The 14,099-nt window shown below is 29.7% G+C and overlaps 1 protein-coding gene across 4 annotated transcripts in view; it reads left to right on the top strand.

Moving 5' to 3' along the window:
- The window catches only part of Ndae1 (Na[+]-driven anion exchanger 1), a 511,154-nt gene extending 507,456 nt beyond the window's left edge, over positions 1–3,698 (top strand). For all 4 annotated transcript variants that reach the window (XM_090413203.1, XM_090413196.1, XM_090413188.1 and 1 more), the window contains one exon: positions 731–3,698. In XM_090413203.1, the coding sequence (XP_090269329.1) occupies positions 731–941 (211 nt within the window). In that variant the 3' untranslated portion in view covers positions 942–3,698. The remainder of the gene's footprint in view (positions 1–730) is intronic.
- The last annotated feature ends 10,401 nt before the right edge of the window (positions 3,699–14,099 follow it).

A 14,099-nucleotide genomic window follows, 5' to 3' on the forward strand; every position in this document is an offset into this window, starting at 1 on the left:
CCCAACTATAATCACCTATGCCATGACTTATAACTAACATTTTGTAGTCTCCAAATATTATCTTGATTATTTGTTTTTAAACTTTTTCGATGTTTCTTTATTCTTTTCATCCTCTCCATACAATTAAATTTGTATATATGTTGTTCAGATAGAACAACTATATCTTGCCCTTAAAAATTGTATTAAAACTTTTGAGGAAATTATTTTAAAAACAAAGTACTTTTTAGTCTTAGACCTGAAATCAGAATGATTTAAAATGGGAGTTGAACTGCCAACCTACTAGGTGTGAGACCACCATGCTCTTTATTGAAGGCCTCAAGTAGCTTGAAAAAGTTCCATATTTAATCTCTAGACATAATTGTAATTTAAATATTGTTTTAAAGTAAACAAATAAAACAGAGCAGCCATAAATCTTGCTTGAATATCCATATGTGTAATTATGTATCATTATTGAATTTCATAAGCTGTCTCTAAAATATACTGTAGTTCCAAAATAGCATGGTTTATAAATTTATTTTGCAACAGTCAGTAAATATAAATGTATATTTATGTACTGTTGTTGATATTAGATTATATGAAATCTTTCTTCTTTCCTTTGCTGCTTCACTTTTCTTCTTACCTCGCCAAAAGCCAGGTATGTGCTTTAAAATGCTTTTTGTGTTTTAAATGTAGTTATTTTCTGTTAAAATTTTATCAAATGAAATATTCTTATGCTTTGCTTATATTACAGCAAGAAGAAGAAACGGGGAAGGAAAAAGGATGCTATTAATGATGAAGAACACAAACGTCTTTCAACAATGGCAGAGGAGGATGATGAAGATGACTGTGGTATAACAATCAAGATTGATGCTCCTACTCCAACACCATCCAATGGTCCATCTGTGCAAAGTTCACCAAAACATAGACGTAAGTCTATGGATCAAAATGAAACATCTGTTTGATCTTTGTGCAAATTAACCATTCAGCCATGTACAGCATCTCCTTCTGTATGAGAGATTGGATTTAAATATATATGCAGCACCTTGTGTGACTCTGTCACTGTATATGTAAATCATATATCCAGAAATAAGGTAGTGATTTAGTTATCCCAAAGGAAAAAAGTCTTGTTGAAAGACCATTGCTGTAATTATGCTAAATATACCTTCCCTATATCAAATATACACTACTTCTTTTGTAAAGAGCTAGTCTTCCTGAATGTGCTCCCCAACATATCCTAGCATAACTAGTGGGGAATGTGCCTATAGACCTAGCACTACCAAGTTATTCATCCTTATCCCTCTGAATTTTTCAGTGACATATAGTGTCAAACTCAAGGCTTCTACATTTTGGTAGGGGTACTGGTGGTAACAGAACAACGACCGAAAACTTTGCTGGAATTTCCATCATCAGATGTTTAATAATTTATTCTTGTTGAATGCGACAAACTGTGTATAAAAATTTCTTCAATGAGACTGCCAACAACTATTATAAGAGATTTTAGTGTAAATCTCTAACTATTCCATAACAAGAAGACAGGGACTGTTGTTGGATCTGTGCCATTACAAATGTGTCAAAATCTGCTGTTCTTACCCACAGCATCTACAACATGTGAACTGTGTAATTTAATTTAATTTGCTGTGTGAATATATTTTCTTTCTTTCTTTTTTACTTGGCTCAGTGGTCTTTAATTATTTAAAGCATTTGCCAGGTATTTATTATAGACACACAAAAGAACAAATATTCTGATTAGTAATTAGAAGGGTAAATTATATTGCACTGTATAAGTTTTCTTTTACTTTTAACTAGGCTGTTGTGATTTTATTTTCTATACTGAATTTTTAGAAAGAGTATAATCATGTGAACTGTGGTGTAAATTTGAATTGAGTGATTTTAGCCTGAGAATATTGAACATTAGTAGATACCAACTTGACTGAAGTGTATTAAGCATTCTTATCCATGTTCCCTAGAGTTTAGCTCACATAGAAACTGTGATGTACTACCTCTGTCTTGGCCTTAAAACCAAGTACATCTAGTTAATATCCATGTTGAGCAGGTTCTTGAGCATGTAGTCTTTAGAAAGTGTCTTAGTGGCACATATTAAACATTAGCTAAACTGTTGAACATTTAATCACAACATCTTGTAACAGTTGATTATATGGAAGAATTGAGAAGTTAAACTTATGTTGGTCATTTATAGGTGACACTGCCTAAATTTAGTCAATACAGGAAAAATTGCGAATTGTGAAATGCAGCTGTTAAGTGTATCTTCAAAAAGACTGTTGTATGTTTTGCCTTTCTCCCCTTTAATATATAGAACAGTAAAATATCAGCATATGTGAAGAGCCAAACTATACAAATATATAGTGGCCTAGCTAAATATCCTATCTTTCAAGATGGGGGGTTTCCTTGCCAGTAGCCAAGAATCCAAGAGGTTTTAAATGTTCCAAGCAGTTGATGATTTTGTGTATCAATTCTTGATGGCCAATAGATACGACAAGAACCTATTTTAATAATTATAGTCCTATATATGAGAAAGGTGTATTTAACTATTTTACAAGATGAACGAATCCTGCTGCTCATTTTAATTGATCTGAAAAACTTAAAAATGATAAATTTTATGGCCAAAATGTTAACTAAATGAAATGTAACAAATTTTAATATTTATACTTAGAAACCAATATACACTTGGTGCTGGTATTTTTCTTCCTGTTTCGATTCCCAGTTGGTGCATTTCTTGCACTTGGTCCTACATATCCAACCAGTGTAAAATAATAACTGATTTATTATCCTTTTTTTTTTTTTTTGATGGATTGGTTAATTAACTTGACTATCATGCACAGACTTTGTTATTCATATTTTTCTTACCTTGTTGAATATATTGATATGAAAACTTCTTTTGGTTCAGCCCAGCATCTATCAAATATACTGCTTTTAGAAAGAAATTTGTATTCAAGGCAGTATTTTTCTTTATACATAAATAACAAGCTATCAGTTTTAAAATATATATTAATATGATTTTGCACAAAGAAATGCATTAAGGAAGAAAGTTAGTGTGTGATTTGCAAGTTAAAATTGTCTTATTTTATAATGTCATTTATTTTCTTTTAATTTTATTTCAAATAAAGAATTGTATATTCCTTCTTTCTCATTTAAAAAAAAAATATGCCAGCTATATGTCCTGCTTAACCTGAAAATGGATTTTTTTTTATGCATTTACTAACATAGGGAACAAAGTTGGGTTATGTAGGTATGCATTGGGTTAGAACTGCAGTAGATGCATTATTAGTTTGTATATAATATAACTATGTAAGGACCACTGTTTTAACCATGATGAAAAAGTCTGTCAGTTATTGCTGCTGCGATTTTTATTTAATACTTTTTTTTTTTAAAGATATGTTTCAGTGCTTCCATTGACTCCTATCACATGGTTCATTATTTTTTTTATTTTATGTTTTGAGACTGTAGATAAATGCATCTCTTTCCCCCCCCCCTTCCTTCCTCCCATAATGTCATATAATTTTTGCATTTCAAAGCCATTCAAGCATTTTAGGTGTATACTGTAACATATTAGCCAATGATTCAGTATTTATTGAATGAATTTTTAAAGTATTGTTTTCTGTAAATGAGAATCATGTAAATAAAGTTGCTCATGTTAATGATGGGGGGAAATTGATGAACATGTGAGTAAAATCATTTTTGCTATTTTTGATGATTTATTCTTCATGATGTCCTCGTTTTATTTCTAGTATCTTGATTAAAATTTTATTATTATTATTTTTTTTTTTTTTTATTTATTTTTTTTTTTGTGATTCAGATTGAGATTTTAAACTTAAATAGAAAACTGCACATTGCAAATGATATATATATATATATAAGACATAGCACAAATGCCAGATAACAAACATATACAGTTTTTGATAATATTTGCTGCTAAATACTGTATTTTCTGCTATACCACTTGAAGCATATGAATTGTGCTTACATTCTCTGGTTCACCTCTTTGTTTCACCTCTATTTCCATTACAGTTGAATATATATATATATATATATATATGTCAATATTATTTATGAACTATTAGTAATTGCAGTTTGAAAACAATGATATTTGATCTTCAATAGAGAAACTTAAAATGACAAATGAATCATATAAAAATATTTTCTGGTTGGTTAAACATAAGTTTAACTAACTTATATGCTGCAAAAAAAAATCCTATTAAGAAATCATTTATTTTCTGATTTTCTAATATATATATATATATATATATATATATATATATATATGTATATATGTATATATGTATATATATATATATGTATGTATATATATATATGTATGTATATATATATATGTATGTATATATATATGTATGTATATATATATATGTATGTATATATATATATATGTATGTATATATATATATATGTATGTATATATATATATATGTATGTATATATATATATATGTATGTATATATATATATATATGTATGTATATATATATATATATGTATGTATATATATATATATGTATGTATATATATGTATATATGTATATGTATGTATGTATGTATATACAGGGTGTTCGGGATAAATTTGACATATTTATAATTAATTATATTTTTCCGTAAGTTACATGTATTAACACACACTTCTCTTCATTTAAAAGTTTGGACCCTTCTTCATTCATATACAAGATGTCAGAAAGGATGGATAGCTGGAACCCACCTGAATCATGGAAGAGAATAACTTGTATCATGATGATTCGTGCCCGCCATCAAAATAAGGATATTACGACTGCTGCCCAATGCTCCCTGAATACAGTAAAAACAATCAGGCATGAACTAGAGACTTGCAATGGTGACTACGAGGATGTAGCAAGAAGAAAGATCCCTAGCAGACGATCTGATTGCGTTCGTACAGCAGAATTCCTCGCAAATCTGCAGGAACAGGTGTTGAAGAACCCTGGCATTGGAATTCGGGCTTTGTTCGTGGAGTTGCTAACTGTAGTCAAGCCCTGGATAACAAGGGTAGCCAATGGGAGGCCGTATGTATGGCAGCAGGATTCGGCCCCTTGCCACACCTCTGGGAAAAGTCAAAAATGGTTGTCTGAAAATTTCTATGACTTCACCAGTCCAAATGTTTGGCCTCCAAACTCCCCAGACCTTAACCCCATGGATTATTTTGTATGGGGCGCAGTTGAAAAAGACACCAATCGCACTTCCAGTAATACAAAAGCCCAGTTAATGGATAAAATTAAAACAGTTTTTGCGGCCCTTCCCAGGGAGACTGTAGCATCAGCTTGTTCGAGGTTCCGAAGCAGAATTGAAGCTGTGATCGATGCTAATGGTGGTTATTTTGAGTAAATCTTGTTGATAGTATTGTAATTAACTCTGCCTGTAATGTTTTTTTGTCAATTCATTAAATTTAATAGATACAAAGAAGATTTTCTTTTTCCTTACGAAACTGTCAAATTTATCCCGAACACCCTGTATATGTATGTATGTATATGTATGTATGTATGTATATATGTATGTATGTATATATGTATGTATGTATATATATATGTATGTATGTATATGTATGTATGTATGTATATATATGTATGTATGTATATGTATGTATGTATGTATATATATGTATGTATGTATATATATGTATGTATGTATATATATGTATGTATGTATGTATATGTATGTATGTATGTATATATATGTATGTATATGTATGTATGTATGTATATATATGTATGTATGTATATGTATGTATGTATATATATGTATGTATGTATATGTATGTATGTATATATATATATGTATGTATGTATGTATATGTATGTATGTATATGTATGTATGTATGTATGTATGTAATGGCAACATTTATAAAATAAGTCTAAAAATGGACTTTAGAAAAATAAATCCAAATAAGATTTAATTTTAAATCTCATTTGGATTTGATAAATCCAAAACTGGACCATTTTTCAACATAATGAACAACAGATAAAATTCAAACACTACAGTCCACAGTATGTGTTTATATACTGTACTAAATCTTTTTTTTTTTTTTTTTAAGCTATAAATTGTAAATTCAGAATTTTTTTTTCATGTGTTGGGGGAGGAATATATATATATTTGAGAGTTCTTAAGAAGTTAAATTCATAGAAATTAGACTAGTAAGTTAAGGTGGTTAACTTCATCAGAAAGGAATGAATGTTGAATTAATGTTAAAATACTGTTTAGAGGGCAAATCAAGTATTCAGCGCATGATTTTTATTTCAGTTTTAACATATTTTTTTATTTACATTAGTTATTAAGTCTTCAACTGTATGTAGGGAATGGAATGGGAATAAAAGAGAATATAATTATTTCTTACCAGAAAATGATAATTGACCCTTGCCATTTTTCTTGGGAAGTATAGATACTCCATATTAGTCTTCAACACTAGTTTTATTTTCAAATTTTTTTTAATAATTATGTTCCAAGAAACCAACCAGCTCTGTATATTATTGTTTCACTGATCACTGATTATCACATTTTAAAATCTTTTTGTGCATATTGTTGAATGCATACATTCACTATGCACCACATTCACTACTATCCAAATAGTGGGTAATTATAATATCTACTTAATTAGGTTTCAAACAAGAGCTTACTGTTGTTTTTGAAAAATAAGATTAAGCATTGAACAAATATTCAGCTGCATTCCATAATGCAATCTTTTTAGTACTTTCATTAAAGAGTTGTCAACTACTGGAGTGTAGAAAATGTAGTTGCTTTATGATGAAAAATTTGTCTCTTCAGTCAGAACAATATATAGATGTTAGTAATACTGAATATATTATACTAGTAATTGAACCACACAGATCATCACCTTTACTGATTTTTCAGTAAAATAAAGAAAAAAAAATAGTTCATTCCCCAATTCCTGATAAAAAAAAATGCAATTTATTTTTTCAAAACATATTCTTCGTGAACATATTAAGTACTGAACAAATTCTTGATTTCATATTTTATATATTTTATACATACAGATTTTCTTTCTTACAAATGGCTGACAACTAAGTATATATCATATACTCCCATCAAGTTCCTTTGATGGAAATACATATTATTATTATTATTATGTGACACCTCCAGGGAGTCCAAAGACTCATCAAGGGAGAGTCTTCCAACAGCATCGAACGATTGAATCCCTTCCAACTACTAACCGTGCTCAAACTTGCTTAACTTTTTCGAGCCATTAGTAGCAGAGGCAATACCAATCGACCAACCTTTGTTGGCCTAAGTCTAAATTTAAACTGAGCTTAATCAGATATACTAGAAAACATCAAACAGCAAATGAAAAGCAGTTCGTAATCAGTGAATTGCATTTATTAGATAGCATGAGATATGGCACTTAAAACCTATTTCTTTACGACATCAAACTAACTTGAAGCACTTCTGTAATTTCTTGTTGACTGGCAGGTAAATTAATTGGTTTCTCTCGAGTGATAATCAAAGATGCTGTAACAAGTTCTCATGCTATTTGTTTCTTAGTCAAGATCTGCAACTTAATTCTTCATTGTAATGGTAGATCCTCTTGCCAACTCTGCATTTGTCAAGTTATTTTTGGCTTGAAGCAGTGGCATGATACTTTTTTCATTTGACACTATTTCACAAATGATATCAAATCAAATGTTGCTTAGGTATCTGAGTTTAGTTAAGAATTGTGAATTCTAATATCAGTTGATATTAAAAATCTGGATAATGTTTCAGGAAAGAAAAGTAGTTCAGAAATTATAGAATTAAAGCTCTGCAGAAGTTGATGGAATTCAAAAAAAATTGTAAGTAAAATAAAGAACAGATTTTTCCAAAGTCTTACTTAATTTTGCAATAGTTTATTTTTAGTTTAATGAACATAAAAAATTAACTATTGATAGCTTTTTTTTTTCAAGTTTAATAGAAAAATATCTCAGATTTTTATCTTTTAAGAGTTTGTATGCAGATAGTAAGACAGTCATGTGATTCAAAAGATCTAGGATCTTAAAATTAAAAGTGATGTAGTCTTTTATCTGTATTATTATTATAAAAAAAAAAAACTCCATGGAGTCAAACTCATGAGGGGAGGTTCACTGTTACACACAGTTCATTTGAATTGACCAAATGCCATTTTAAATCAAATGAGATTCATTCATTCATATGTGGTATGTGACTTATAAAAGAACAAAACCAATGCTAGGTAAAATTTTATTGTATGAATTCAATGATTTTACTAGTTTCAAGCATCAAAATTCAGAGAGGGGTAGGAATAATTTTATAACATAGTGAATTGTTCACTCATTTTCATTATATTACAGTAACCATTGCCATTTTTGTGATAACATTCTGTCATGTCATTTATAAATTTTTGTTATTTATTATACTACTGGATATTTTTGAATTACATTTTTGCAGTTTATTGCTTAGGCATTTTAACTGTATTAATTAATTTTTAGCATTTTTAGTTTTGGCATGATAACCTCATGTGTATAATAAATAAATAAACTTAGTTATTAATTAAATTGTATACTAATATACTTAAGCATCAGATTTATAGGTTAACTTTAATAATAAGAATTTATATTATGAATTGCATGGCATAATTTATGCATAACCCTTGGTATTGCAAACTAATAGAGACTGTAGGAACAGTGTATTATAATGGATAATTTGCTGTACTGAATTTTCTTTATAATAGCATTGTGCTTATGGAATTGGTTGGGACTGTTCAATAGTATATTATATTCAGCAAGTTTGTTAAAATAGTGCATACTATGAGTAAGAGTTGACTATATACAGGAAGTTGTTATTCACCTGAATTTCTTTTTTGAAATATTTCTTTCAGTGTTTTTTTACTTTCATTTAATATTCAGTGAAGTATCACTCCCAAACACATACATACTATTTACCTGACATTCTACAGCAGAAAGTTCAAGCAACTAGCAAAACTAATAAGAAAATATCTTCCTTGAATTTTGCTCTTTTTTTTTTCTTTTTTTTTTTTTTAATTGGATAATCACACGTACTTATCTATTATGGAATGAAAACTTTCAAGCAAGGAGAAAAGTTTAAATGTGTTATTTTGATACTGAAGCAGCAAAATTTAAAAGAACGGAAAAGATGAATTATATCATATTCAAGAAAGAATATCAGCTCCTGTATGATAATCTGTAATGTATGATCTCATTGTGATAAGTGTAGTCCTTATGAAGTCCAGGAGACCATATGAGCAGATTCATTAAAAGATCTCGTTTAGGTCCTGTGTTAGCTAGAAAGGGAAATGAATTCTATAAGAAAATAAAAATCACAGAGTTTGATTGAATGGACTTTTGAAACTTCAGATTGGGTATGAGATCCAATAGAAATACTGTTCCTTGCATACTAGGTAAATATGACATAAATATACCATGCAGAAATTTTCTGAGTTATCTGAGGTTTCAGATTTCGGGGAATCCTAGAAGCAAGAAGAAGCATTTCACTATTTTCATTCTATCTAGTAGTTATTTCCTAAAATAAGTAGAATATGTAAGAATATCTATTGTGTTTCTTGGGAAATAGTTCTCTTTTTGATTTTTTGGCATATCTTGTCTTCATTCATGAGTAGTTGACATAAATAAAACTAGGGTGAGTCAAATAACTGAACATATCAGGCGGTCAATGCCATACCCACACGTGATGTTGATTTTCTATAGGATGTGTGGCTTCTCATGTGTAGGAGTAATAATAATAATAAAACAGAAAATAATGAAAAAAGCAGTGCCAATACATATACAGTCTAGTGGAGTGTATTAAAAAGTATGTTAAGAGCAGAATATGCATATATTAAATGCAAAATTATTATCAGTGAAAAACATTTATTCTTTGAGAAAGCAAGTGAATGCTTATTACAGTATCATCCATATTAGAAGTATAATTAAAACCAAATTTATTCATGGTGTACTGGAAATACTGTAGAATGTACTTATATTCGTGTCAGTAATTGTAACTACTGTATGTTTTATTTTTTTAAAAAAAAACTTTTGCATGTAGCATTTTTGATAGTGCGATTTCTGAATTTGAAGTTATAAAAGAGCAATGTATTGTGCAAGTACCATTCAATAAACTTAATTGGGAGTTAAAGTAGATGGGCGGTTGTAGGAATAAATACTGGATTTATTGATGTACCATAGTCTTACATGGCTACACAATTTCATTCACAGAATAAGATCTTGCAAAGATTTTTTTTTTCTTGTCATTTCTGTTGATTCATGTATTGATTTAATATGAAAGGGTGAATACTTCAGGCTACTTTGAAATGAAGCTGTAGTATAATTGTAGACTCAGAAATTAGTTGCAGAATAACTTTAGTCAGCAACTCTTCAGCTTACTAAACTTTTACAGATAGCAATCAAAATAAGTGATGTGTAAAATTCAACTGTGCACTGGTTTATCCTTATTTGGAATAAGGCTGCAGGAGTGTGGATTACAGAATTTGAGTGTCAAACAAGAAAGACATCACATTTCCCCTCCCTTTTCAAATTATCTTGATTTGTGCAAAATGCTTGGAGAAATGTGTATTGCATTGGCATATTTTTTTTAATTTTTTTAATTAGAACATAGCAGTAAGACGTACATGGAAGCTATATGGAGAATTGGTGAAGGAGGAGGAGTTTAAAAGTGGCTTTTTGATATCATAGTTAAGAAACTGGAATGTGTTGTTTGGAGTTTTTATTTGTCCAAATGTGAGATGGTCATCACATTTTGTTTGTAGGATACATAGAATACAGATAAGATAAAGATTTTAAAGTTTATCCACCATTTCTGCATTATCTTAAAAGCATCTATAGTTGTATGTACTTGGACAAAGTGCAAATAAAAAAAAAAATATATATATATATATGGTCCTATAATCTAGATTATTTTCATGAATTGTTTCATAGGTTTCTAGTAATGCGCAGGTTGTAACCTTAGAGTCCAGATTTTCTGAATGAGATATAATCATAAGTTTGGTTTTCTGGATTGAGAATATGAATTGTGCACCTAGTCTGAGTATAGTTATAAATTTTTGATAAATTCTGTTTCATTATACAGGATATAGGAAAACTTATGATTCTGTGAATCAAAAATCTGGGTATATCTTCAGTTCTTCTAGATGCATGACTGCTTAAATTTCATGCCATTACTTGGTGTGTGGATATTATTTAGGCTTTTCCAATCTTTGATTGGTTGTTTGTATAGAAAGCTCTAACAAACTGGATTTGTTGCAGTGCAAATATTTTTATATTTGTTTATTCTGTTTTGCTGCCATGTGACTTATTTGTTAAATTGTAGGTGCAAAAATTTTATCCTTAGCTTGTTTATTATATTGGTTTGAGAGGTTTGTAAGCTGTTTTTTTTTTTTTTATTGTTTCCTTTTGTTGTTCTTACATTCTATTTTTTTTTTTATGTTTCTTTGATATGTGAATGAATATAATGTTTAAAGTTTCTTTGAGAAGCACAACTTTTAAACTTAATGTTTTATTTCATATACATTGTATTTACTCATTAAATTTGCAAACATGATGTTGCAAGATGGTTTGGGACAGATAGTCTGAATTAAGACCAAAATTTCTTCATAAGCAAAACCAGGTTTAGTTTGCATCTGTGATGAGTCTATGGGATCTTGTTAATAAAATACAGTATTGGGATTATTTGTATATTATATTGAAAATATAATAATATTATGTGTGAAAAATTATTAACTATATGGTTCATTTCATATTGGTGAAGGAAAAGATAATTCTTTCACTAAGGGAGGGGAGGGAAGAAACCCATTCTTAAAAATGCTCTTAAACAATCTGTCTTAATAGTTTTCATGCTCCAGTTATAGAATATAAGACAGTAAGCTCTTCTTACTTCCATTATTTTGTATTGCCAATAAAAACACCTACTATATCTTTGTCATAATATATATGTTAAATTAACTTGCACTTTTCCTCTTGATTTCAAAGATGATTTTTTTAGTAAAATTTTCAGAATGTGTGAATTTATTTGATATTTAATAATTAGAAAGAAAAAAGAAACTTGCATATTCCTGGAAAATGCTGGATAACTTGTCATTTTCCATCTAGAATGCTAATGCTCCCCCCCACACACACCTAAATTTGTTTCTGGTAGATGATTGATAATATACATTATTATTATATGCATGGAAACAGCATACTATTATTTCTTTATTGATATTAGTAGCAGTGCTTTTTCAATAACCAAAAGCAATGTTATATACTTGGGGGGGGGGGGGGGAATTACTAACTGATACTTTTCCTCCTCCATTTTATAGTAAAGTAGAATTTTTGATTTATATCTAAACTTTCTGTATCTATCCATAGACCTTGCTGGCTTAAAAAACAAATAATTTTAATTTCATTTTGGTAAAATTATGGAGGCTAATTATGTTAAGAGTAATAACGTTAATTTCCCAATGTTTCCACCTTCATATGAAGGTCATCATCTGGAGTGTGTGTGCATGTATCCATTACAATTTAAATAGTTTTCTAAAATAACACTAATTTGGTCAACTGTAACTACTGGCCTGACATCTATAATCTGTAATCAGTACTAAAATAAGTGTTATGGTTTGTTATTAACGAATTATGGCTAAGATCCTGAAGTGCTACAGTTCTAATTATTAGGACATGTTAAAAACAAAATGTTAGGTGCCATCCATATTCTTGAAGTTTTTAGACCATCATTATTGTTGATATTAGGGTGGTCGATGAGAATTTCACAGGTTTCTTTAAATTTGCACTCATACCAGGTTTTGGTGGGATGTAAAGAACAGGTGCCTTTCCAGTCAGTTCTGTGTGGAGTATCCAGGACACAATCAGAAAGGCCAGTTTACCATAGTGATTAAATTTAATGTGTTCTTTGTGTTTCCAGGTAGAAGGTAGAAGTTGTGCATCTAGTTTCACCTATATAAGATAATTACAGGGGCATTGAATAAGTTCAATGGAGGAGTTGAAAAAGTTCTTTAAATTTGCAGATTTAAAGGGGCATTAAAGTTGTATTTGTATAGTATTCTATTTATTTTATCTGATATTCCTTTAATGTATGGAGCAGCTACAGTTTTATTGTAATCTAGTTTGTTTTTAATTTTAGTAGTCTTGTGAAGAATTTTGTTAATATTTTTGCTTTAGCCATTTTAGGAAAGTATTGCTGATGTTTTTAATTCATGCTCAAGTGCTTGCTAATTGGAGCAAATAGCCTCTGTTTTTTAGTACCTTAACAACTTGCATTGGGTGGTGCTAAATTTTTGTGTATATACAGATTTTGGGTTTTAAAGTAAAGGAATCTAGAACATGTTGCTCAAAAGCTTGCATATAAAAGTTGGCCAGCATGTTAGTTTTATGTAAAGAGGGAAGGAAAGACTGCCCAAGGAAAGACATATGACAAGTGTATCCAGAAATGGAAGTATGTTTTGACTTTCACTTTCAGTGGTGAATTGTATGTGTTTATGTTGTTTGCTTGGATGGCTGAGGAAGACGTTTGCAGTTGTGGGAGTGGATAATGAAAACATTGTCAACTCCCACGATGAGTCTTTTGACTCCATGGAGGCCTGAATAATAATAATAATAATATACCTTAGCCAGATTTTGGGTTTTAAAGTAAAGGAATCTAGAACATGTTGCTCAAAAGCTTGCATATAAAAGTTAGCAACAAGAGAGAAAAATGGTGAGTATATGGGTATATATATATATATATATATATATATATCATATGGAAATTTGTCTTGTAAAAGAAGAATTATGTCATTAATTGGGGCATTTGTAAAAAGGGTATGTTAAAACTGACTAAAAAATCACTTATATCAAGTGTACTGTTTTTAATTTTGTTTATGAAGTGTGTGTGTGTTTTATAAAGAAGGAAATAACCTACCAACTTCTTAAGTACCGATACTAGTTTCTTGGCTAGATAATAACTGGGGTTATTGATACCTTCAACTACTGGCCCAAGCAATATGTTCTCTGTGTATATCTTAGGAAGGCTGTAAATTCTTGGAGAGCAAATATAGTGTGGAAGTAGTTTTTTATTACCATGTCTGAGGGCAGGAAGAGACAAACTTAATTCTACAGTTTTTAACCTAATTA

This window comes from Typopeltis vanoorti, chromosome 2 (assembly GCF_054136105.1).
Source record: "Typopeltis vanoorti isolate ZY-2024b chromosome 2, IOZ_Tvanoo_1.0, whole genome shotgun sequence".
In the NCBI taxonomy this organism is placed as follows: Eukaryota; Metazoa; Arthropoda; class Arachnida; order Uropygi; family Thelyphonidae; genus Typopeltis; species Typopeltis vanoorti.